Source organism: Martes martes, assembly GCF_963455335.1.
Source record: "Martes martes genome assembly, chromosome: 14".
NCBI lineage: Eukaryota > Metazoa > Chordata > Mammalia > Carnivora > Mustelidae > Martes > Martes martes.
Genome location: NC_137902.1, coordinates 26,322,629 through 26,348,490, shown reverse-complemented (window position 1 = coordinate 26,348,490; position 25,862 = coordinate 26,322,629). Strand labels below are relative to the sequence as shown.

Below are 25,862 nucleotides of genomic sequence, written 5' to 3'. Positions count from 1 at the left end.
CAAGGACCCCGGCCCTGACCCCCTCCCCCAAAAGTCTGATCCAGGGCCTTCCATCCCAGGAAACCTGCCTCAGGAAGGCCACTGGTCTGGCAGCCCCATGGCAGTTGGGGGTGAGGAACAATTGTCCCAGGGGACAAGGAAGTCAACTTTTGAGGAAGACAAGGGCCAGTCTGGGACAGGAGGAGCAAGGGCAGAAGAGTGAGGAGCGGGGGTGGGGGAAAAGACTGCTTGGGACAGAATTTTTAGGCATCAATGACCAAGACAACACTCTCAAACCAAAAAGTCTCTTTATTGATCGGTACCATACATGACTCAAATGGCCCAAAAAAAAAAAAAAAAAAAAAAGGCATTACATTTGAGGTGGGACATCCATCTTCCCCACCCCTTCCCTCAGCTCCTGACACAATACCCGCTCAACAGTGGCAGCTGGAGTGAAGGAAACTGGGTGCGGGGGACCCCAGAATCCAGAAGGAAGAGTAGGGGGGAGAGATGGTGCTAACACTTCTGGAACTGGCCACAGGAAAAGGCAGCGAAGCCACAGAGCAGGGCCCAGACCCATGGGACCCTACTCCTGGCCTCACCCTGGGCCCAGAGCCTCCGAGTGTCCAACTGTGAAACAGAGCTGAGGATCCTGGCTGCTTCCCCCCTCCCTTCTACGAAGAAGGGGATGGAAGCGATATTGGAGATGAAGACCCTTTACTTCGGCTGGGGAATAGAGGTCTATTGCTCCCAGGTGGGCTTAGGGCTGGGACACCCTCTGTGGCTCCTTCCCCTCGGTGGAGGACAGGGGAGGACTAAATACACAGTCTGAGGAGCTGGGGGGAAGAGAGTACTGGAGAGAGTGGATGAGCCCCCCGCCCCCATCCCATGCCTGCCCAACTGAGACAAAACAAAAAACAGCAACAAACACAGCGCTCCCTTCCCTCCACACTTCCTAAGGGAGGGTGCCTCCCTTCCCCCCATCCAAGACGGCTGCTCTAGTGGGGGACTTGTAAGAACATACACACCATGGGGGAGGGGGGTGGGGATGGAACAGTGGGAGTCACAAGCACTAGGACAGCAGGCCAGAGTCCTGGAGGATGGGGAGACGGAGACAACAGCAGGGGGTTGTCACAAAGATGAGGCCATCAATGGCCTCCTACCCCAAGGCATGCCTTCCCCAACTCCAGTCACCCCAGAGGAAAGGGAAGAGAGATGGCAAAGTATGTCCTTGGTCTGAAGCTCTCCAACTGTAAAAAATGGCAATGCACACCTCCACCCCCACACTCACCTCCGCCTGGGCCCCAAGCCCCACATCTGCCAGGAGTAGGGAGGTAGCTGGACTTTTTAATAAGGGAAAGAGGGGGTACATGAGTGATTTTTTTTTAAACTTACATTTTTAATAATATTATTTTTTAAAAAACTTGGGAGCTGGGATAGGTGGCTGCAGGGAGGAGCCAGAGCTTCAGCCCTCTACTACCAGCCACCTAGGGGAAGGCTTAGGAAAGGGGCACTCAACCAAGCCCCATAACTTTAAGTCCCTAAGGGTTGTGGGATAAACAACCCCAGGCTTGAAGGGGGTGGGATCAGGAGGATGGGGAACCCAGAACCTGGGGTGAAGATGGAGGCAAATGCCCTGGGGGATGGTCAGGACATTTCTGAGAGGCCCAGGGTCCACGCAGGCATCCAGATGAGTAACCCCTTCCCCCAAAAGGCTCTGCAGAGGCCAGGCCCAGCCCAGGGCCACTGGGGGGCAAATCTTGGCACCTGCCCCCAGCGAGTCCAGTTCCTCCCTGAAGTGGGTGGATGGAGGCTGCCCATTTTAGATGCTCAGTCTCTTCATTCTGTCTTCTGCTCCCTGGGGCTGCGAGGGGTGGGGCAGGCAGGCAGAGCACTGGGTGGCCATGGCAAGGCCTTTACTGGGAGGCCTGTGACGTGGGGTTCTCCGATTTGCTTTCTTGGCTGGATGGAGGCTTGCTGTTCCAGGGGCTGTTGGCGCCCAGGGCGGGGGAGTTGTTAAAGCTGTCCTCGTCGTCAATGCCGTTGGCCGCGTCAAACTGGGTGTTCTCCAGCCGGGTGATGAGCCTCTCGTCCTCGTCCCCGAACTCCCCGCCCATCAGGGTGGGCTCCCCCACCACCATCACATCCTGAGAGTGGCGGAGGTCCCCAAACATAATCGGGGCAGGGGCTCGCCCGGCCCAGGGCAGCAGAGAGCCCCAATACCCACCCAGGAAACTCAATACCCCCAAGCCCTTCTCACCCCAATTTAAAACCCCAACTCCTCTGACACCCTCAGTCCCTGGAATCCTTCCCAATGAAGGACTGCAGAGCGTCACAGCCTTTAACCCACAAACACTAGGTTCTAGGAGAAGTCAATCTACTCCCCTTGCTCCCTAGTTCATCTCCCCCAAACTTCAGAGGGCTCCTAAACTTCGTCCACATGTAAGACAGAGGAAGCAGATAGCAAAACACCAATGGGGAAAGTGTGTGCATGTGCATATGTGCATATTCTAGATGTGCACACGTTCAAATTCGTGTGTCCCTCTGTCAGTGTGTGTCTCTCTAATGATATGTGTGCCTCCAAGCTGTCTCTCCTGAACATCCATGTTCTCACGGCTGTCTCTGTCCCTTCATGTCCTATGTTCTGAGTCTGTGACCACAACCATGCCATGGGACTGACAAGGACTCTCATCAGTGACAGGAGCCAGCCCATGCTGGCCGAGTACACCAGGAAAAACTGTCTTTGCTTCTATGCCTGCTAGTGAGCTCAGGCTGGGGCAGGGTCAAGGGTTAGGGGTCAGCAGTAGGGCAGCCCAGAAGAGAGAAGAAAGCCGAGATGCTTACAGGTACCTGGCTGGAGAGGGCGAAGGTGCTGGCTGGGCTTTTCTTCTTGCTGTTGCTGTTGTTGGTGTTGCCGCCCCCCGAGCTCATGGTGCTGCCCCCTGACATCTTTCGTTTCCGCCGCTTGCTGGGCTGCTGCCGTGCGGGCTCCGCTGTGCCAGGGAAAGGAGATTTAGGAGGGGAAAGACCTCCAGTCCCTTGCCTCATTCTGGTTCCTAAAGAGCCTGAGCCTACCCGGATCCCAATCTCGCAGACCCAGGAGTGAGGAAGGGGCTTTGTGAGGGGACGGAACCAGGGCCGGGGAGTGCCACTGGGTCCTGGTAAGAGCAGGGGCAGGTGGAAGGCACTTACCGGGGGGTGCTACCATGCGCTGCCACTTCTGGAAAAGGCAGGTCTTGAGGCAATCACGGGGGCTGAGGCTGTAGGTCTTGTGGCGGGACATGAGCTCCTGCATGGGCTCGAGTATCACACAGAGCTGAGGGGAGACCACAAGGTGGCTTGTCAGGGGAGAGCTGACCGGAGCGGACACCCAGTGGGATGGGCAGAAACTGTGCAATCAAGGACTCACTCGGAGGTAGTTGAGAGTGGAATTGGACAGCCCACACCGGGTGATATTTTTGGAGAGCTGATCCAGCATCTGGGGGTCCTGGGCCTAGGTGAGGAGGAGGAAGAGAACACTAGCACCTGGGCTGCACCTGCTCATCTGACCTATCACCTGAGCATTGTGATGCTCCTGAGGGAGAAGAGGAGCTGCTATGAAACCCATTCTTCAGACGGAGATACTCTAACCCTCTGTCTGAGGTCACGGTCACAAAACGCCAGACCCTATTCCAGCCACCCTTCCCAGTGCCTGCCCTCAACCCTGGCAGCCTGGGTGCTGCCTACGACTCACATGCATGGCAAGGATGCTGCGGGGGATGAGCTCTCGGTGCTGCCGGATGCTGAAGTGCCACGTCTTTATCCGCATCATGTCGTCAAACATGAACTCTAGGTACAACCGGCCCTCCACACACACCTGGAGACAAGCTTGTCACGTCCCTGCCCCCTCCCCACATACCTGAAAGTGCACCTGTTCTCCCGTTTGCTCATAACCCTCCCACTGAATACACTTCTGCCACCTGCCCCTGAATCTGGGCGCATAACTAACCAAGACCACACGCTCACACACCTGTCAACCCCCTCCCCCCACATACACACGCACAGCAGCAATGCTGAATAGACCCTTATCCTCCTCCCAAGTAGCTAGTGATACACTCATCTGCTATAAGCTCAATGAGGGCAGGCTCTCTTTCACCGGTGCACCGCTGCGGCCCAGAAAACCGTTACGTGCAAACTCGGTAAATGCCTGATGGGTGCTGTGCATGCCTACCCTCCCTTCTCGTCTTGGCACTTCCCGTTCTGCCTCCCTGGGGAACAGCTGAGCATATTTTGGGAGAAAGGAGGGGAATCAAACCCAAGTGCTTCAGTGTTCCACATCCAGCTGGGCTGCTGACCTGGGTGAACATGGGTTTGCCGTGCTGGGTCACCATGCTGCCTTGGTCACAGTCGAGGGACACAAAGTTGCTGTGGAATGCCTCCTTGGGATGCTTAAGCACATAGTACAGCTCCGTAGCACCCCCTTCAAAGATGCTGCGGAAGTAGCGTGGGATCAAGGTCCGGCCAATGGCTGTAGAGATGGGACAAACTCAATAGAACAGAAGGACTTCCAAAGGGGTCAGGCAGATGCCATCATTGCCAAAACAGATCCCCAGAGACAAATACCTACTCCCAGTCCTTAGATGGACACAGGAGGTATTACTCTCACAGCAGAACCAGCAGGACCCCCAGAGGCCACTCACTATATCTCTTTGGTCCATCCTCCAGGCAGAAAGTGATGGTTAACATGGCATCATCCTCAAAGAACTCAGTTGTGAAAGCATCCCACCAGAGATTGTCACACTCCTAAGGAGCACAGGGCAGGATGTTTGTATGTTTGTGTGTGTGTGTGTGTGTGTGTGTGTGTGTTAGAAGACAACCCACAGGGGTTCCCAGATGGTCCTCCTCCTCCCAGCCCTCTTCCCCTGGTCATACCTCTGTCCAGTTTTGAAGCCGTTTGTTAAGCTCAAATATTCTGTAGTCAGTTTGGTTGCCATATGGTGTATGCCTCCTGGGGGAAGTGAAGAAGGGAGGTTAGTAGGAAAAGAGCATTCCCACCCCACCCCCCACTTCTGCCTTCAGCCATATAATGGAAAGCACCTCCCTCCTTGCTGGACTCCACTTACCCAATCCCAGGCTCCAGGTATGTAGGCGGGTACATGGGAGTTGGGCTGTGTAAGGGAAGAGGCTATGAGAATGGAGTGGAAGACAGGAATTATTGGGGAGTGTCACTCCCTCCCCCTTTCAGGCAGGATCCCATCTAAAGAAGAGATGGGAAGTCGATAAGACTCACCCCACATCCCGATCTAGCATGGTGCCGGGATGAAAGGGGGGGAAGGCGTTGCCGTTCGGGGGCTCCTTCGGTGAGTACAGCTTGAACGACTTTGAGGAACAACCTAGAAGGCAAAGGAAGAAAGGGTCCCCTGAGTCCCAGATCTTTCCTGGAAGTCTTCTAGATTGTGCGGACAGGGACTAGTCTTCCAGAGCCCCTGGAGTGGGTGGACTGGGGATGGGGATGACCCAAAGGAACACCTACCTCTGCTTCTAAATCTAGCTTCAATTTTGTTTTATCATGAAACTAGAAGTCCTCAGCCCTAATACCCAAGACCATATTTCTTCATGTGGCTGAGCCCTGGATAACAAAATTGAAACTGGGAAGAAATGTCGATAACCATAAAATAAATGAATATCCAAACATTAGAATCTAATTTTGATAAATCCCCTTTTCAGCTATATTATATTGTTCAATCATCACAACCACCTTGTGAGGTAGCAGGGTCAACTACAAAAATCCCCATTTTACAGATGAGGCAACAGGAAGCTCAAGGGGTCTTGCCAAAATCACAGAGCTAGTAACTGTGGCAGAGCTAAGACTTGGGCCTAGATCTGATTCCCATATCCTGTCGTATTTCCACCCCTCTATTGCCCTCTAGAGACCAAGCTGGGGGAGGGGATATGAGGTGTGTGTGTGTGTGTGTGTGTGTGTGTGTGTGTGTGTGAGAAATTTGCCAACTCCCTGCCCCTCCTCCCCACCCCAGGGTCTCAGGAGGGCAGGGGATAGAAAGATAAAGGGGAGTGGGTGCCTGCTGGGTGCCTCCCGCCAGATAACCAGTTGGGCCTTCTGCCTCCTCCACCAACGGCCACTCCCTTATCAGCCTAGCCCCCTCCCCCACACCCACCGTGGGTCTAGTATTGTCTCCAAACCAGAAACCCAAAGCCTCAACCTCCTTTCATGTCTGAGACTTGCAGTAGAGAAAAGGAGACAGACAGGCCTCCAATGGATTCCACTCTACTTACAAACCTAGGCCTGGGAAGGAACCTAGGCTCCCGGGGGCTCCGTCTAGGAGGCAACTGGTAACTAGACAGAGGTCTCTGCTTATGTTCTCTATGCATGGGCACACGTGTCCCCTATCTACCTCAATGAGCAGCACACTATTCCTGGTGTACTATTTCCTGGAAATCTTACATTCATAGTTGGATATGAACCAGGCACCCCTGCAATCCTATCTTCCCCCTCTCTACCAGATAGGAGGGGAAACTGAGGCACAGCTAGGAAGGTCCTGGCCCCTAGGTGCTTCCTGGCATCCCTAGAACTTGATTACGTTTGGAAGGGTGACCATATTGGCTGTATCTAACCCCTCTCCCCAAATTAGATGCAAAATCTATTTTGTTCCTTAGGGGAACAGACAAAAGAAGACCCTGTGCCAACATGCATCATTTAATTACCTCTCCAGGGCCCCCTCCTCACAATATGGGCAAAAGGAGGGTCCCAAAGGGGCCTATACTACACAGTTCCTGAAGGTGCCAAGACTTAGAGCCTGTGTGTGCCTGCACATGCGTGTGCCTCATCCTGCCTAGCAGGCTTCCACCCTCAGCTCGCCCTGACATGCCTACCAAGAGCTGGAACCCAGCAGCCCCAGGCAGGACCAGGGCTCCTGCAACAGGCCCTTGCCCAGTGCATGATCTCTCACAGGCCAATCCACATGCTCCCAGCACACAGCCTTCACATGCCCGTCTGGACTGAATGAGGAGTCTGTATCCTTAAGAAAGAGACAGTCCTCCCCGCTGACTCCCCCACCAGTCCCCAGTCTCCCCACTCTGTAGATGGGTAGACTAAGGCCATGTAAGAACCCCCAGCTCCCAGAGACTACGAAAGGCCAGGTCTGGCCAATGAACCCAAGAGTCTAGATTATAAGATCTAGTCCTTGCCCCCTTCCTAGGCCATCCTTTCCCCAAAAGCATCACTGCCTCTGCCCCACAGTTTCAGGGCTACTTGATTGTGTCAGCTCAAGACCCTCAGAAGATAGGCAGCACACCTGGGTTCCTCTCTAATTCTGAAAAAAGTTTCAGAGCTTCAATTTCTCTCACCAGAGACCTGGCAGACATTGCCTGGGGCTGGGTACCAGTTCTAAGAGCTAAAGCCCAAAGCTTTGAGGCCTCTATTTATACCTCCAGTGAATGGACACAAACAAACTCAGCACCTCCTCAGAGCCATAGCAACTCCCAGTAGCCCCAGCACAAGGGCTTGGGAGTGAGAAGAGAAGGGGAGGGAACATCACCCAGACCATCTGTCCCTGTTGCTGCCTGTCCCCAGCAGCAGGGGTAGAGGGAGCAAAGAGGGGGTGGGGGTGAAGGGGATGTGTCATCAGCCTTGGAGTCAGACTTGCCCCCCCCCCCCCCACACACACACAACGTCTAGCAATCTGGGAGCCCTTAGGAGGAGGAAGAAGAGAGGTAGGCCCAGAACTAGTAAAGTTTTCTCAGGATGGAAGCTGCATCCTGGGCCTGAGGGGGGCACCTCCAGCTGGGCATTTCCATGGTAACCAGCCTGACCTAAGGGCAGGCCCCCTCCCTTTGGGGGCTGACCACAGGTCAGTAGGCCTGAGAGCCCTGGCCTCTATGAGCTGGGGCACCTCTCCCCCAGCTAGCATAGCAGGCCGGGGCCAGACCCAGGATCTTCCACCCACTCCCAACAGGCTTGCAGGGTGCCCAGACTTACCTGGGAGAACTGAGGGGGCCAGGAGAGGTGCAGGGAGCGGCTGGAAGCCCAGAGGGGCCTTGGCAGGGGTGAGGACTGAGGGGGCCAACTTCAGCCGCTCATGTCCCGAGTGGGACAGGCAGGCCTGGCTGGGAGCTCCACTCTGCCGGCCGCACAAAGACTCGCACGCACAGCCTTGGCCCGCCCCGCGGCGGCCACAGCCCCGGGGGAAAGTTACAATGGCCACTGGGCCGGGGGCTGGGGGCCAGGGGGCCGGCCTGGGGGGCGGGGGGCCGCGGGGAGTCCGGAGCCTTCTTTGTTTGCAAGGTTTCCCTCAACAATGGCTGCTCCGCTCTTTCCTCTCTCCTCCTCCTCCTCCTCGGCTCTCCCCGCCGCCGCCTCTCGCTGCCTCTGCCTCCAAGCAGCCCGCCCGCCCTCCCCAGGCCAGCAGGCCCCTCCACCGGGGCACCAGGAGAGGCAGGGCCCGGCACTCACACTCACTCACACTTGCACACGCACAGACACACGCAGCGCCCGCCGGCTCCCTTCCTTTTCTCCCTTTCTATCCCTCCCTCCCCGCTCGCTCTCGGATCTCCGAGCCTCTCTCAGAATGAGGCCCCAGGGCGGGCAGAGGGTGGAGCTGCCCCCACCGGCCCCGCCCCCTCCCTGCGAGGAAAGAGGAAGAGGGAGAGAGGGAGGGAGGGAGGGAGAGACGGAGGCAGGCAGGGAGGACTGCTGAGAAAAACAAAAGAGAGACAGAGACCGAGAGAGACACAGGGAGAGATGGAGACAGAACAGATTGGGCCTGGAGAGACCTGGAGAGGGGAGGTGTGTGAGGCCAGGAACTGAAATGCCCCCAACCCCCAGCCCCAAGCCTGGTGCTCCGGGGTGAGCAGGCTAGCCAGAGCCACTGGCAGGGATGGAAAAGGGTGCTCTCCTCTCTGAAGACTCCCAGTATCTTCAAACTACCTCCCCAACATCCCCCAAATCTCTCTTCCTCTCCCCCTGTGATCTTTCAGGTTGGAAGGCTGGCCAGAGCTGCCACCCTGGGCTTCCGCCCCTGGTGAAATCCCAGAGCAGCTGGGGGGAGCCTCCAGGGGGTTATTTTTGACAGAGACACACTCTGCTTCAGTGGGTAAACAGTGACTGGAGGGAGAGGGACATTCCAAGCTCCCTCTCCCCAACCCAGCTAAGTTCCTAACCCCCTTCCCTAACCCCCACCACCAGAGTCTCATGGGTGCAAGGGAAAGAGGCACTGTCACAGCTAGGGAAGGCCAATTTGCCCACCCAGCAGTCCCCAGAAAGGACCTAGTGTGCTGCTGAGTCCTACCCTCATCCCAGGGGGGAAAAATGGTATGTGGTTACTGAAGTAGGGCCTGCTTTCTAATGCAACAGGGAAATCCCAAGACAGGAGGTGTTTCTAAAACTTGGATAGTGGTCCAGGCCCTACTACCTGGACAGATAGGAAAAAGGAGAAAGGAAACACACACACACACACACACACACACAGGAGGGGATGAAGCCATATAGACCTCCTATCACTTTGCAATTTGAGTCTCTGATCCTTATTCCCTGCCCTGCCCCCCCACCCCAAGCACACTCACACAGCCCCGCACAGCCCCGCACAGCCCCGCACAGCCCCACAGCAAGGTTTCTCATGACAGACACCAAGGCTGACTTGCAGTCCTACTGCACCTGGCTCCCTGAACACCCTCCACAATGAATAACACCTCTTCCTTTCACATAAATCAGAACCTGATACAGACTTCAACCTGCGACATACCTCAAAAACCAAATAAACCCAAACCCAAGACACACACACGTACATAGTCTATGACAGCCCTGACTTCTGTACACATTGGGACCTGCGACACATGCCCTTTGACCCCAACACACACACCCTAAGCTGCATTATACCCCCAAAACCTGCGACAGACTATTACATACACAACCTGACTGTCTATTATCCAGGGACTTACCCCATACACCACCCTCCCTGAAACCTGCATACCATTCTCCATCATGTTCTGACCATAGGATATGCTCCAGCTTTCACAAACATATTGAAATCTATGACATTCAGCCAGACCCTGCAACATACTGCCTACCACCAGGAACTGAAATATTCCACTGACTCCCAAATAAACAGCCCACTCTGAGATGACCACACTTCTCCCCTACTGACAGGACAATTCCTGTCATTTGTTTAATGCCTTTAAACTTCCCAAAGTGCATTCATAAGGCAGTACCTCAAGAGATCCCTACTGAATACGGGGCCAAATACGATGCTAACTTGAGCAGATTATAGTTGAGACAGGAGGGCCTGAATTGGAACCCTGGACTTCTAGCCCCACTCATACAAGCCCAGCCCTGGGGCACGGCAGCCATTCCTACTCCCTTCCCCCTCCAAGGAATGGCCACTCCAGGTTCCAAATGACTGTCTACATGAGGAAGAGGGATGGGTGTGTGCTCTGGCTTCTGTCCCCCGTTTAGAGCTCAGAACCCCCACCCAGTTTGTCTCCTCAAATTTCAGAAAGGCCCCCAAATACCAAGAAGTATCAGGACTCTGGCCCATCACTCAAAAAGGGGCCCTGCTCCTGGTTCCCCTTCTCTAGCAAGTCTGCTCCTTTCTCAGTTCTGACTTAATTCCCCCACTTGTTCAGGAGCAAAAGAGGTCCAGCTAAAGAAACAAGTCGAAGTCAGAAGGCCCTAAAATTGGTGGTGCAGGGAAGGGGATGGTGCAGTGGGGAGAAAGCACAGAGCAGCCAAGAACGACAAAGGTGATGAAGGAAAGAAGAGCACCCGTCCTGGAGCTGGAACTCTGAAGGGCAGCAGCCTGTCCCAACCCACAGGATAAGGTACCAGCACTGCCCCCTGCCCGGGCCCCTGGGGCTCCCTGACCCAGGCCTCCAGTGTGCCTGCCCCCCTTCCTTTGTCTGTGCCCGGCCTCCCGTTGGCCTGGCGCTCTGCCATCCTCCTCTCCTGGCTCCCAGCCGCCACCACTGCTGCCTCCTCCCCTCCCCCTACTCCTCCCTGCCTTAACCCTTCTGAGCCACATGCTGCCCCAGACAGGCCTAGGCTCTCTCAGCAACCTGCCCTGCCCTGGTGATGCCCCTTAGCAGAGGTTCTCCCTGCTCCTGACCAAAGCTTCAGAAGCTATTACCTACTCCAAAAGCATTATGGGAGCTGGGGGGGTAGGGGTGTATATGTCTGTATCTTGTGGTGTTTCCTTCCGCGTTTGCATGTGTGTGGGTCTGCGTGTGCTCTGGCTTCCCTCAGTCACATGTGTGGGGCATGTGCTGTCTCTGCTGGGCTGGGGGAGGAGGAGGAGCCGGGAGACAGCAGAGCACAAAGGAGAGACTCAGACAGGCAGGCAGGCAGCAGGCAGGCGGCCTGCCAGGGCGCCTCGGCCCCCACCCCAGGCCTGCTCAAGTGTGGGGGGTGTATCTGGGCCTGGACTGTACATGCTGCCATGATGCCCTTGTGTTCAACCATGTGCTCCCATCCAACCAAACAAGCCTGGTCCCCTCCCTTACTCCAACTCCCAACATTTCCCACCCCCAGGCCACTCCAAGGCCCCTCCCCATTTGGTTCTCCTTGAAGTCTAACCTCCATCCACTCTCTGTGCTATCAATCCAAAAGACTTCTTCACAGTCAGGAAAAAAAACTCCCCAGTCTTAGCCATCTTTTGCTCCCCTTTCCTCCAGCCAGGAGTGTCACCCAGACACACAAAAGGAACATGTCTTTTGGGGCACTGACTGAAGCTGTCCTCCACCACACACACACCCCTGTGCCATGGGTCCTCTTCCCATCCCCATGCTGCTCCCAGGGAAACTGAAGGGGAAACTTTATCCTTTCTCCTCCTGGACCCAGACACCCTGCCTCAACTTTAGGACCAACCTCTCATTTACCTCTAGCCTGACAACCCTTCCATACCCACCTCCTACCCACTATTTGTGGGAACTATGAATCAAAATTTAAGACTCAGCCCTCTAGCTTGTTCAGAGCCTTAGTTTCTGCTAAGTTCCTGTGTGGTGATGGAGGATGAAGGCCATGGGGAGGACTCACAGTGTGGATGGATCTGAATGGGTACCCAGCATAGGGCAATTATAAAGAAAATACACATATAAACATGCACACCAAGCTGGTAGGAGGAGGAAGGGCACAGCAGAATTCCAGCTTGGTGAGCTCTTCCCTTTCCTCCTCTCCCCCACCCTCTGCAGCAGGAGCCAGGGGTTCCCACACCCAGATATTCCAGGATCCTCAGGTTCTCTCTACTAGTCCTCCCTCCCTTAAGGACTCCCCCATGGCCCTTAAACGTCAGCCTCAGCAGGCACTTTCAATGTGTGCCCAGCCCAGCTTGGCCTGTGTCACATGATTTTCAAGGAAGCTTCAGCACTGGCAGCTCCCCTTGGGGATTGGGTGTATATGTTTGTTTGTGAGTGTGTGTGTGTGTGTGTGTGTGTGTGTGTGTGTAGTGGGGATTCAGTTGTGGAGTATGGGGCTCCCCAGAGAACAGGGCTTGTGGAGAAGCCAAGGATCCAAACCAGGCTAGATGCTGGGACACCTGACTTTCAGAAGAAAGCTAACTCCAGCCTGGGACAAGAGGAGCTCCTGCACATAATTCAAAAACCCAGAGTCCCGAGGAGGAGGATAAACAATGTTCTGCCGACCTCTGAAGACCACCTCTCCAGTGACACAGCCTCTCTCTTTCCTTCTGGCAATGAGGCAGAGCCTTCCCCCTCCCCAGGAAAAAACTCACACCCAGGCTGTCACTAGCAAGAGCTGATAAGTGTTTTGGGGAGACAGGGATCTGGGCCTGAGTCCTCTTCCAAGTTCTCACTCTGGGGTCAAGTACTGCCCCCCTGAACTTGACTCCCACAAATCACTCTATTTCCTAACTTGCTTGGAGCCACCATATTATCCCTCCCACTAGGGTGGAGATGCCAGACCCCGAGGGCCCAATTATCTGCGCCGCCCCCCCCGTCCCCAGGGTACCTCTTGTCCCTCAGGAGGGCTAACCTCGCCTGGCAACAGGCAGGAAAATTTGGAAGGGGGGGCAAGATGGGCCCCAATCAATCCCTCCCCCCAAACACAGTCCACAGAAACAGCCTGGAGGGGGGTTATCACAGGAAAAGTAAGAGGGAATAGGCAGCAGGGATGGGGGGGGCAACCCAAACCAGCCAATCACAACTCTATGATGACCTGAGGGGGGGTCAAAAGTCCAGACTCACTTCTGATTGGCTAACACCCTGGAATTCTGGGAATTTCAGCCCCCCAAGCCCCTCCTCAATTAGCGTCCCCCACCAAAACACACATACACACACACACACACACACACACTCACACACACACACCCGCCACGGACACACTGACTACCCCTAGCACCCCCTTCTCTGCCTCTGGGCTTCTACGTATCAGCATTTGAGAGCCCTCCCCCGGACTAAGGCCCCGCATACCCCTCATAGCCCCGACCTCCGCCATGCCATCGACGCTCCCCACACAAGTTCTCGCCAAACAAGGGGTGAGGGATCTGTCGGGAGGGCTTGGGAGGGAGGGGCCGGGCAGCCGCGCGCCCCACTCACCAGGACAGGCACAGCCCACTGACATCTTCACATCGCCCGCCGCTGGGGGCCCAGCCGAGTCACGGTGCCCGCCCCGCTCGGGGACAGGCCGGGCATGAGCCGCCGCCGCCACCCGCGGCCCCGCTGCCCTCGCCGCCGGCCCGGCCCGGCCTCGGCCCGGTGCTGGCGGCCCCTGGCTGCAGCGAGGGGCCTGTCAGGCGCGGAGCAGACAGGAAGGAAGCCAGGCAGGAAGGCGAGCTGCCTCTGCGTGTGTGCGCACGGGTGTGCGTCTCCGGAGTGTGTGTCCGTGTGTGCGCGTGTGCGTGTGCGTGTCTGTGCGCTCCCGCCGCCCTCCCCGCCGCCAACGCCGCCGCCGCCGCTCACCCCCTCTCCCTCCCGCGTTCGCTCGCGCTCTCGCTGTCGTCCGCGCTCGCTCTCCAGCCCCAGCCGGGCTGGGCCGGGCTTTATTAATATGCTAATTGCCTGCTAGTGGGAGGGGAGAGCCGTGTCAAAGTGACCCGGGCGAGCGCGCAGCGAGCGACGACGTGCGTGCGCTGCGCGGCGGGCGGGCGGCGAGGGGCCGGGAGCGTTGAGGGAACGGCATGCATGTGACGCAGCTTTTAAAAAAGGAGACGGAGGCTGAGACCCCAGAGGGGAAGGGCGGGGGGAGAAAGAAGAGGCGAAGCCTAGCACTCGGTGTCCGTCCTCCGGGTGCCGCCGAGTTGGGAGCGTAGCTGAGCCGGAGCGGGAGCCGGGACTGGGGGAGGCGGAGCCAGGGTGGGCCGTGAGGTGTAGCTCTCCCCTCCACCTCTGGCGCGCTCGGGGAAGGAAAAGGGACTGCCGACACCCCCTTCCTCCCCCTCGCTCATGCTCTCTGAGACCCCAGTCTTATTCTGGAAAGCCTTTAAATCCCGTCCCCTCCCCCTCCACCCCAACCTGGGCGGGGAGAGCACTCTCCTAATTCCTGAAGCAACCCAGCTCACCTCCTCCCTAAATTAACCACCCCTCCTGTGCCTGCTAAACCAGTTAGGACTAGAGCCAAAGGGTTAATTAAGTGGGGTCCCCCCCTCCCCAGCCTAAGGGCTGGGATCTGCATTTTGCTGGGGGGAGGGGGGCAGTGGAATGACCGCCAGGTTGGGCTGGGGAGGGGGTAATCCGCAGGCCTTCCTTCCCCATTGCGGGCTCTGACTCATCAGTCAAGACACTCTCCTCCCTTCCCCCTTTCTCCATCCAGTCTGGGCCTCCCCCCCCCACTCCCCCCTCGCCTACAGGCTGCTCTGCTTTGGGGGCCTCGAGACTGGGGAGAACAGGAAGGAGACCCCTCCAGTGACCCCTACCCGAAGGGGCTGAGGCGTTGGTGGGGGGTGGGAAGGATGAAAGTCGGCCTGGTCAGTGTAACGAACACTTCTTCCCCAAGGAGGAGCCTCCCAACCTTCAGGCACTCCTCAAGGACTCCCCAGCCCAGCCCTAGGAAGGGGGGGCCTCCATCTCCATCCCTTCCCAAAAGCCCAGCCTTAGCAGCCTCATAAACAGGAAATACCTATTAGCAGGGAAGAGGGAGGGGAAGGGAGCTGTTTGGGAGAGCTAGCCCTTTTCCTTCTGGGGGGTCCCCAGCTACCAGCTTAACCTTTAAGGTGGGCTCTGGAAGTAGACACTGGGGACCTGGGCTGGTGTCCCCTCTCTAGGGCTTCTGGCCCAGACTGGGTAGGGGATCCTCCTCCCCTTTGTAATTTGGGGGAGGGGATGCTTGATTGCCCTCACTCCTGCCCAGAGTTTGCACAGCTGACTCGACTAGGTGGGGGAGGGTTGCAGATGTGGAGGTTCAAGACACCCCCCCTTCTCTCCACCATTGTTTTTGCTGAGGGAGCATGAAATGATGGGGAGATGCATAGTCTGGGGATTGAAAAGAGGGCCTGGGGGCGCCTAGGTGGTTCAGTGGGTTGAGCCTCTGCCTTTGGCTCAGGTCGTGGATCTCGGGGATCCTGGGATCAAGCCTCAAGTAGGGCTCTCTGCTTGATGGGGAGCCTGCTTCCCCCTCTCTCTCTGCCTGCCTCTCTGCCTACTTGTGATCTCTCTCTCTCTCTCAAATAAATAAATAAAATCTAAAAAAAAAAAAAAAAAAAAAAGAGGGCCTGCCTAGAGAGGCAGATCCCCTCCATATGCTTAGGAGAGGGTGGAGGAGGGGAGCTGTGATCATAGCCACACTCTTAAGGCCTGCATTCCCAACCACCTTGTGGATTCCCCCACTCCAGGGGTGGGAGGGGAGAGCGGAGCTGTAGAGACCTGACTGAAGCCATCCATACTTACGCAGGTGTTTCTTTGGCAGCATCCCCTGCCTATATCTATCTCCTCGAATTCCCCCAGGCAGAGGTCAGCACTAGAGGGAGTAAGGGGAATCTAAAACAACAGAACCCACGCCTGGAATTTGGGATACCGGGTTTTGAATTCCAGCTTTGCTCCTCTTTAGAGCAAATGATGAGACAACTGACTTCCCTACTCTGAGCTCTGGCCTTACCTTCTGTAATTGGTACCTGCAGCTTGGTGAGAATCAGTAGACAAGGTATGTCCAGTCACCTAGCCTGATGCCAGCCATATAGTCAGTTCTCAGTATACTTTAGCTCTTTTCTGCTTTCTGTGGGGTTATCTCTTATTTCTAGAGTGTCAGGAGTGGGCTGGATTGGACTGGAGGATTAGAAATAGTGTGGAGGAGAGGGACTGCTTGCTTTGAACCTTTTCTTTCTCTACTGTCCATGAGATTGCCTTCCCCCAATCTTGTGACCACTTACCCCTGAGGCCACTCATTCCAAACAACTAGCTTGGCCAGATTCCATGGTGATCACCAATCACCTGGGTGGACAAAGGGTCTTGCAACCCACTGGATAGGGACTTTGCCTTCTGTGAATGAATCTGAAGTTCCATTCTAGATTACACATATGGAAGCTGGAAGTCAAGAAAGAAGCAAAACTGTGTCAATCCTACAGTTTGTACCAGGCACTGTGCTAGGTGTTTCATACCTGCAATCCCACTTACTTTTTTTCTTTTTTCTTTTTTTAAAGATTTTATTTATTTATTTGACAGACAGAGATCACAAGGAGGCAGAGAGGCAGGCAAAGAGAGAAAGGGAAGCAGGCTCCCTGCTGAGCAGAGAGCTTGATGCGGGGCTCAATCCCAGGACCCTGGGATCATGACCTGAGCCGACCTGACCACTGAGCCACCCAGGCGCCCCCCCCCACTTACTTTTCATAACGATCTTAGGAGGAAGATGTTATTACCTCCACTGAACAAGCAAAAAACTGAGATTCAGAGAGATTAATAAATTTGAACTTGTCTGTAAAACATTCTTCTCCTTCTTCTTGTCTACTAATTAGTTAATGCCTCCTTTAAACCTCAGTTTCCAGCTTCATCTCCCTCTGGGAAGGAACCCCTCCCACCCCAGGTGATCTAGTGGCCCTGTTTTCTTTCTTTCTTTCTTTTTTTTAAAGATTTATTTATTTATTTATTTATTTATTTATTTGACAGAGATCACAAGCAGGCAGAGAGGCAGGCAGAGAGAGAGGGGAAGACAGGTTCCCTGATGAGCAGAGTGCCCGATGCGAGGCTCGATCCCAGGCTCGATCCCAGGACCCTGAGATCATGACCTGAGCTGAAGGCAGAGGCCCAACCCTCTGAGCCACCCAGGAGCCCCTGGCCCTGTTTTCTTTAAGGAAATACCATCTCAGTTCGGTTGAATGGATGATTAAAGTAAATGGTTTAAGTCCTTGAGGAAGCAGACTTAAAGAGGTTAAATATCTTCCCATGGCCACACAGTTAACAAGTACTCAACCTAGTGCTCTTCTCCCTGGTTTACTTTTAGTTATGGACCAGACCTGGGGAAGGAGAGAACACCCTTGGAGCAATTTTCAGAATTGTGGTACTGGCAAAAATGGGAAGTTAAGAGCTGCCTGGCAGGTGGACCTGGGGTGTGGTAGGGAGGCAGGAAGCCTATGTAGAAAGACTTTAATATAATGACATGTCCAAGAGGATGGCAAGCTTAGCTGATTGGGATGGATGGATATGAGCACCTAGTATTTTTTTTCTTTTTGAGGTGAAATTACATGCCATGTATTAATCATTTTAAAGTGAAAAATTTGGGGCGCCTGGGTGGCTCCGTGGGTTAAAGCCTCTGCCTTCTGCTCAGGTCATGATGCCAGGGTCCTGGGATGGAGCCCCGCATCAGGCTCTCTGCTCAGCAGGGAGCCTGCTTCCCCCTCTCTCTCTGCCTGCCCCTCTGCCTACTTGTGATCTCTGTCTGTCAAATGAATAAATAAAATCTTAAAAAAAAATAAAGTGAATAATTCAATGACATTCCAGTATTTTTTAATACCAATCATTAGCGCAAGATGGACTGTAGACATGGGATGAAGTAAAGTAGGAGGTACTGAGGGGAAGAGGTGAGGTGAGGAAAGGAGGGAGGGAGGGAAGCCCTACAGAGAGGCAGGCAGCAGAAGCAACTAAGTCAGCTTGTTCCCAAAAGAGGTGGGCTCCTGCTTCCAGCTCCTAGAACCTGTCCCATCCAACGCCCTCTTTTGACCTTGACTTTGTCCTGCTATATTTTCTCCCACATTTCTTTACCCCTGAAACACCCACAAATATTGGCATCACTCTCTTTCAAGGATGAATTTTCTTTTTCCATTGAGGATGTAGATGATATATGTCTTAATGGCTATATCCCTAGCACCTAACAGAACGCCTAGAACCTAGGATATGTCCTACAACTTTGGTGAGTGATATAAGAATTTGGACAGGATTTATCCTCCTCTGCCCGAGCACATGATGCCTTTCCCTCTTGTCCATTTACCATCATTATCACCATCACCATATACAACCACCACTTCTTTGTCTGCCAAAGCAGTTTTCTAAAGTGTGTAAGAAACTCCCAGGAAGGGGTGCCTGACTGGCTCAGTCCGTAGACCATGCAACTTTTGATCTTGGGGTTGTAAGGTTGAGCCCCACATTGGGTGTAGAGAAATAAAATCATAAGAAAAATCATAAGAAAAAAAAATCATAAAAAAAAACCACTCATAATCTCCCAGGAAACCTGTTAAATATACAGAAGTCCCCACCTTCGGACGGAAGAAATCTTTCCCGAGAAGGAAGAGGATCTGAGTAGTCTGCATTTTATTTTATTTTATTTATTTATTTAGTTTTAGTAGTCTCCATTTTATTTTATTTTATTTTATTTTTTTAAAAGATTCTATTTATTTATTTGACACAGAGAGAGAGATCACAAGTAGGCAGAGAGGCAGGCAGAGACAGAGAGAGGGGGAAGCAGGCTCCCCGCTGAGCAGGGAGCCTGATGCGGGACTCGATCCCGGGACCCTGGGATCACGATCTGAGCTGAAGGCAGAGGCTTTAACCCACTGAGCCACCCAGGCACCCCTAGTAGTCTCCATTTTAAAGAAATTTCTCTGATGATTCTTATGCATGCCTATGTTTGGGAACAGTTCCTTTTTTTTTTTCCTAAAAGGGTCCCTGCCCTTCAGAGCATTCCCACCAAGTAGATGAAACCTATTCATTCATTTCTCTTTCAATAAGCACCTGCTTAGTACAGAAATAGAACTAAGGAGCCTCACTGAGTACCTCTGCCCCAGTGGATCAACCCTTCCTTAGCTTCAATTTTTCCCTCAGTAGAAGGGGGATAGTAATCTTTGCTTTTCTACTTCTTCTGGGGATATTGAAAGAATCCAATGACATATGGCAGCAAGTGGAAGATTAAACCATTCCTTAAAAGTGGGTTTTGGGAACTAAAAATTAAGCGCCCAGAGAGAAAGTGCCTGAAGGGCTGCAGGTCCACGGCAGAGTAACTACAGTCCAGGTATATTAATTATCTAATGCGGTGGAATAAGTTAGCCTCAAACTTAGCATTTTAAGACAATAAGCTTCTGTTATTTCACTCAATTTTTTTCCGGTCAGGAATCCAGAAGTGGCTTAGCTGGTGTTTTAGCTCAGGGGCTCTCACAACATTGTAGTCAAGCTGTTGTCGGGGTCCACAAGGTTTGACTGGGGCTAGAGAATCTGCTTCAAGTTCCCTCTCGTGGTTGTTGGTAGGCCTCCGTTCTTCAGTGGCTGTTGGACAGAAGCTTCAGTTTTTTGCTTCGTGGACTGTCCATAAGGCTGCTCTCACAACATGGCACATTACTTTCAGAGAGAGAAAGAAACAAGAGCACCTGGGCTGAAAGCCTTAGTCTTTTGGTAATGTCATCTCAGAAGTGATAGATTATCAGTTGTACTTTATGGTATTGGTCATACAGATCAATCCTGCTACAATATAGGGGTGTGTGGGGGGCTAAGAAGAGTGTGAATAAGAAGCAGCAGAGATTATTGGGGGCCATCTGAAGGTTTCCAAACGCACCATGTCTGGTCTTCAGCATTGGTTACAGGCCTAGAGATTCAATTTAAGTAGTGAATCAGAACATACCAGATTCAGGAGACTGACTCACACAGATTAAATACACGTGAAACGTTATCTTGGTAGACTCTCCCTCTTCTTGGAATACTTTAGTTAAACTCGTCTTCCTTTGAAACACAACACATAGGTTATGGGTTCCCACTTCACAGCCTATGTGCTGATTGTTCTTCTGACCTCAGAATGCTCTTCGAACGGCTAAGTCCTCCATGTGCTTCTGGTCTTACTTCACATGTCTCCTCAAAGGCCTTACCTGTTCACACCATATAAAATTGTTCCCACTTAACCTTTTACACTCTTATCCCAAATATATTTTTTTAAGATTTTTATTTATTTATTTGGCAGACAGAGATCACAAGTGGGCAGAGAGGCAGACAGAGAGAGAGATGGGGAAGCAGGCTCCCTGGTGAGCAGAGAGCCCGACGCATGGCTCGATCCCAGGACCCGGGGATCACGACCCGAGCTGAAGGCAGAGGCTTTAACCCACTGAGCCACCCAGGCTCCCCCCAAATATTTTCTGATAGCACTTAATGGCTCTCTGATATTATTTTGACTCTATTTACATTGCAGATTGTCTCCCCAGTAGTACTTGAGCTCCACTAGGGAGGGTTTTTGTTTTCTATTTTGTCATTGCTGTATCTCCAATGGCTAGAACAGTGCCTGGTATATAGTAGGCACTCAAGGAATAAACCAGAGTGCTGATTTGCTAATTCACACTGGAAAATATGTTGTGTGAACTGGGCATTTTGTCTCACTTGATTCAACACACATTCTCAACATAGAAAATGATATGGGAAGGGGCGCCTGGGTGACTCAGTGGGTTAAGCCTCTCTGCCTTTGACTCAGGTCATGATCCCAGGGTCCTGGAATCAAGCCTGAGTCAGGCTCCTTGCTCAGTCGGGGAGCCTGCTTCTCCCTCTCCCACGCCCCCTGCTTGTGTTCCCTTGTTCGCTGTGTCTCTCTCTGTTAAATAAATAAATCTTAAAAAAGAGAAAAAAAAAGACAGAAAATGGTATGGGAAGTCAGTTACTATATCCTGTAAGTCTTTGGTGAGCATGGAGTCAAGCAAGGACACATGATGGGAGTTTCCCAAAGTTTGGTGGTCTATGAGGTTTTATTTATTTATTTATTTTAAGATTTTTTTGTTTATTTTAGAGAGAGAGAGAGAGAGAGCTAGCAGGAGAGAGGAGCACAGGGAGAGGGAGAGAGAATTTTTTTTTTAAAGATTTTATTTATTTATTTGACAGAGATCACAAGTAGGCAGAGAGGCAGGCAGAGAGAGAGAGAAGAGGAAGCAGTCTCCATGAGGAGCAGAGAGCCTGATGCGGGGCTCCATCCCAGGACTCTGGGATCATGACCTGAGCCGAAGGCAGAGGCTTTAACCCACTGAGCCACCCAGGCGCCCCTGAAAAATAAAATCTTTAAAAAAAATAAGAAAGGAAGAAATGCACTGGCCAAGGAGACAAGAAACTATGACACACCTGTCTGGGCGGCACTGGAGATCCAAAGATATATTCTTACCTTTTTAAAAAAAAATATTTTATTTACTTATTTGACAGAGAGAGAGAGAAAGCACAAGCAGGGGAGCACAGTGGGAGCTGGAGAAGCAGGCTTCCTGCTGAGCAGGGAACCCGACATGGGGCTTAATCCCAGGACCCTGGGATCATGACCTGAGCTGAAGACAGATGCTTAATGACTGAGCCACCCAGGCACCACCCCCCCTTTAAAAAAAAAAAAAGATTTTATTTATTTATTTGACAGAGAGAGAAAGAGAGAGAGCACAAGCAGGGGGAGCAGGAGGCAGAGGGAGAGGAAGAAGTAGGTTCCCTGCTGAGCAAGGAGCCTTATGCTGGACTGGTCCCAGGACCCTGAGATTGTGACCTGAGATGAAATCAAGAGTTGGATGCTTAACCAACTGAGTCACCCAGGTGCCCCTATATATCCTTATCTTTTTGAGTAGATTCCATGCAGACATACTTATGAGAATAGACTGTTTCATCAGAAGATGAAAAAACAAAATGGCACAGTTTTCTGCTTTAACATTAATGTTCTTCCCAAAGCCCTATCACCAGAGTAATGACCATAATTAGAGCCCAAATCACCCAGTATTTATTGGGCATCTCTTAGAATTTGTTTCTTCCAGGCTGCTTTTTCTGCCCAAGGGTCCTGTCCCAGTGCTATAATAAAATCACTTTTTGGAAGGGGGGGTGCCTGGGTGGCTCAGTGGGTTAAGCCTCTGCCTTCTGCTCGGGTTATGATCCCAGGGTCCTGGGATCCAGCCCCGCATCGAGCCCCGCATCAGGCTCTCTGCTCAGTGAGGAGCCTGCTTCTCCCCCCACCCCCTGCCGCCTGCCTCTCTGCCTACTTGTGATCTCTGTCTGTCAAATAACAAATCGAATCTTAAAAAAAAAATCCCTTTTTGGAGGAAAAAAAAGGATATGTTTCTTCCATAGAGGAACAATTGTGCCATCCCGTATTGGTTCTTAATGATTTCTCACAGGCAAATTATTTCCAAATTCTTGGAAATAAAATTTAGTGTTTCTCTCATTTCACAATTTTATGAAAAAATGGTGAACAGATTCAGTTTCTGAATTTGTGGCTTTTAAAGCCCATTTGGAAAGACAAAGCTAATACACTTGAAATATTGAGAAAATAAAAGGAGGTTGTATTAATTTATGTGGGCTGCCATAACAGAATACCATAGACTAAGTGGCCTAAACAACAGAAAATTGTTTTCTCGTAGCTTTAGAGACTGGAAGTTCAAGATAAAGGTACTCGAAGAGCTGGTTTCTGGTGAGACCTCTTTCCCTGGCTTGCAGGTCTCTCTTTCTCTTCTGATACCAGTCCTATTGGATTAGGCTCCCATCTTTATGATGTCATTAAATTTAATTACCTCCATAAAAGCTGTATCTCCAAATACACTCATATTGGGGCTGGAGCCCTTCACCATACAAATTTTGCCTGGATGAGGAGGAATGTTACAATTCAGTCCCTAACAGAGGTCCTTTCCTTTCATGAATTTTTTTGTGTGTGTGTGAGAATGTATGTTGATATAACCTTCCTAAAGAGCAGTTTGGCATTATCCGCTGAAATTTCAATTGTATACCCTTTAACTCAGCAATCTCTTTGGAAGGAAACTATTCCATAGATAGAATGTACAAATGGGTGAAGATACATGTACACGTGTACAAGAATGTTCACTGTAACTTAATCTGTAATAGTAAAAAATTTGAAATAACTTAAATATAACTTAAATAATAGTATAGTCATATAATGGAACTGGTACTCACTAAGGTATCAGTAAATAAGATCTCAGTAAAGACTAGTATATTTTTACTAGAATATTGTTAGTATATTGAAAAAAAGCAAGTTATAGAATCATATATATGGAATAGTCACTTTTTTTTTCTTGGTAAAGACTTTTTTTTAAGATTTTATTTATTTATTTGACAGATGGAGATCACAAGTAGGCAGAGAAGCAGGCAGAGAGAGAGGAGGAAGCAGGCTCCCTGCTGAGCAGAGAGCCTGATGTGGGGCTCCATCCCAGTACTATGGGATCATGACCCGAGCTGAAGGCAGAGGCTTTAACCCACTCAGCCACCCAGGCAGCCTGATAAAGACTTTTTAAAAAAGATTATTTATTTATTTGTCAGAGAGAGAGAGCGCACGCACAAAGGGGAAGCAACAAGTAGAGGGAGAAGCAGGCTCCCTGCGGAGCAAGGAGCCCTATACAGGACTCAATCCCGGGACCTGGGATCATGACCTGAGCTGAAGGCAGGAACTTAAGCGACTGAGCCACCCAGCCATCCTGATTTTTTTTTTTTATTTTTTATTTTTAAGTAATATTTACACCCAATGCAGAACTTAAACTTTCCCTATATATTTTTACATGCATACAAAAAGTGTGGATGAAAACATACCAGAAGCAACAAGGATTAAATTTATGGAGTAGAACTAGAATTTGCAGGCCAAGAACATTTTCTATATAGTTTTGTGCCATATACATATATATACACATGTACACATATATGTGTATATATATATGCATAATTTTGTGCTATTTGGTTTTTATATTTATATTTTCTTATATATATAATATGCAATATTATATATATAAATTATGGTTTTTGTCTATTTGATTTTTTTTTACATTTATTTATTTGAGAGTGAGAGCGACAGCAACAGCGAGAGCATGGGCAGACAGGGGGAAAGGGAGGGTCATAGGGAAGGGGAGAGAGAAACTTAAGCAGACTCTACCCTGAGTGTCAGTGCAACTGGGGCTAGATCTCCAGATCCCAAGATCCTGACCTGAGCTGAAACCAAAGAGTCAGATGCTTAATGGACTGCACCACCCTCTTCAGCATCATTGAAAAGATTTTAAAACTTTTTTAAATAGAAAACTTTATTTATTTATTTATTTGGCAGACAGATCACAAGTAGGCAGAGAGGCAGGCAGAGGGAGGAGGAAGCAGGCTCCCTGCTGAGCAAACAGCGGGGATGTGGGGCTTGATCCCAGGACCCTGGGATCATGCCCTGAGCCAAAGGCAGAGGCTTTAACCCACTGAGCCACCCAGGTGCCCCAACTTTTTTTTTTTTTTAAGATTTTATTTATTTATTTGAGAGAGAGAGAGAGAGCACGAGAAGAGAGAGGTCAGCAGGAGAAGCAGAGTCCTTGCTGAGCAGGGAGCCTGATGCAGGACTCCATCCCAGGACTCCAGGATCATGACCTGAGCCAAAGGCAGTCGTTTAACCAACTGAGCCACCCAGGTGCCCTAGAAAACTTTTTTAAAAATAAGGAAACAGTAAGAATGAGCTTCTAAAAGGCAAATGAATGACTAGCAGTGATAGTGATGGACTGTGGAAATATAGCGAAGGATCATGGTTGGTTGGGATAATCAGAAAGTTTTCCTGGATAAAAGAGGTCATGAAAGATATTTCCAAGTTCGAATATTCCAAACAGAAAAACGCAGGAGAACACCAGTTGTCTTTGTAGGACAGCAAGGTATGTGAAGCAGCAGGAAATACTTTGGTAATGAGGTGTCAATGTAGGTTTCTTGAGTAGCCCAGAGAGACCCCAAGGATGTATTTTAAGATTAAGTTCTACAAAAAAAAAAAAAAAAAAAGATTAAGCTCTACAAACTTCCATTTATAAGATAACTTAGTAGTAGATAGGTAATGTGCAACATTACATAGCTAATACTGCTGTATGATATATAGGAAAGTTGTTAAAGAGTAAATCTCATCACAAGGAGAAAAAAAATTTTACCCATGTGAGAAGATGGGTTAGCTGAATCTATCTATGGTGCTAATCGTTTCACAGCATTTGCAAATCAATCATATTACATGCCTTAAACTTACACAGTGGTGTATATTAAATATTTCCTAATGAAACTAGAAATAAAGGAAGATTAAACTATAACAACAACAAAAGATTAAACTAGCGGTAGTGGCGCAGTAAGAGATGAGGTGAAAGTTAGCTCCTGGGGTGCGGGTGCCCACTAGGGGGTGCTGATTCAAAGCATAGGTGCACTGGGGCTACGTCGTAAAAGGAAAAGTACCGCACTATAGAATGTCAGATAAAGAGGGCGTTTGGACAGTTGGACAAATTAGGAAAATAAAGAGATGTGTAAATGCTAACGCTCCCTTTATTACCGCACGCTCCCCAACCCACAGAACACAAAACCGAGCATGACGATATTACTGTAGCACGTGCCACTGAGGTACCACTTAAAGCAACTACTATTCCCAGGGTCCTTTGCGAAGCCAGAGCCCTCTTCCCAGGTGGGAGTGGGTCTCGCCGCAGGGCCTTTTGGGATCCGTAGTTTTGCAGTGTCTTCCGGGAATTGTAGTTCCCTTCCCACAATCTGCTGGGCGAGGCGGCGCCGGCGACCAGAGCTGCGCTGGGTGTTCAGGGGCCAAG

At 51.2% G+C, this 25,862-nt stretch overlaps 1 protein-coding gene across 3 annotated transcripts; it reads right to left on the bottom strand.

Moving 5' to 3' along the window:
* Nucleotides 1-271: 271 nt before the first annotated feature.
* LDB1 (LIM domain binding 1) lies at nucleotides 272-13,930 on the bottom strand. Of its 3 annotated transcripts, none has more exons than XM_080823393.1 (11): nucleotides 13,882-13,930; nucleotides 5,249-5,351; nucleotides 5,082-5,126; nucleotides 4,891-4,966; nucleotides 4,659-4,761; nucleotides 4,314-4,486; nucleotides 3,713-3,835; nucleotides 3,389-3,472; nucleotides 3,172-3,295; nucleotides 2,824-2,972; nucleotides 272-2,126 (listed from the first exon to the last, which is right to left on the bottom strand). In XM_080823393.1, exons 2-11 carry the CDS (start codon nucleotides 5,266-5,268, stop codon nucleotides 1,896-1,898), a joined length of 1,128 nt encoding a protein of 375 aa, XP_080679519.1. In that variant the 5' UTR covers nucleotides 5,269-5,351; nucleotides 13,882-13,930; the 3' UTR covers nucleotides 272-1,895. The 3 variants fall into 3 exon arrangements, with proteins under 3 accessions (XP_080679519.1, XP_080679520.1, XP_080679518.1); XM_080823394.1 differs by lacking the exon at nucleotides 13,882-13,930 and adding an exon at nucleotides 13,519-13,707; XM_080823392.1 differs by lacking the exon at nucleotides 13,882-13,930 and adding an exon at nucleotides 13,519-13,683 and having other exon boundaries at nucleotides 2,830-2,972.
* Between the last annotated feature and the right edge of the window lie 11,932 nt (nucleotides 13,931-25,862).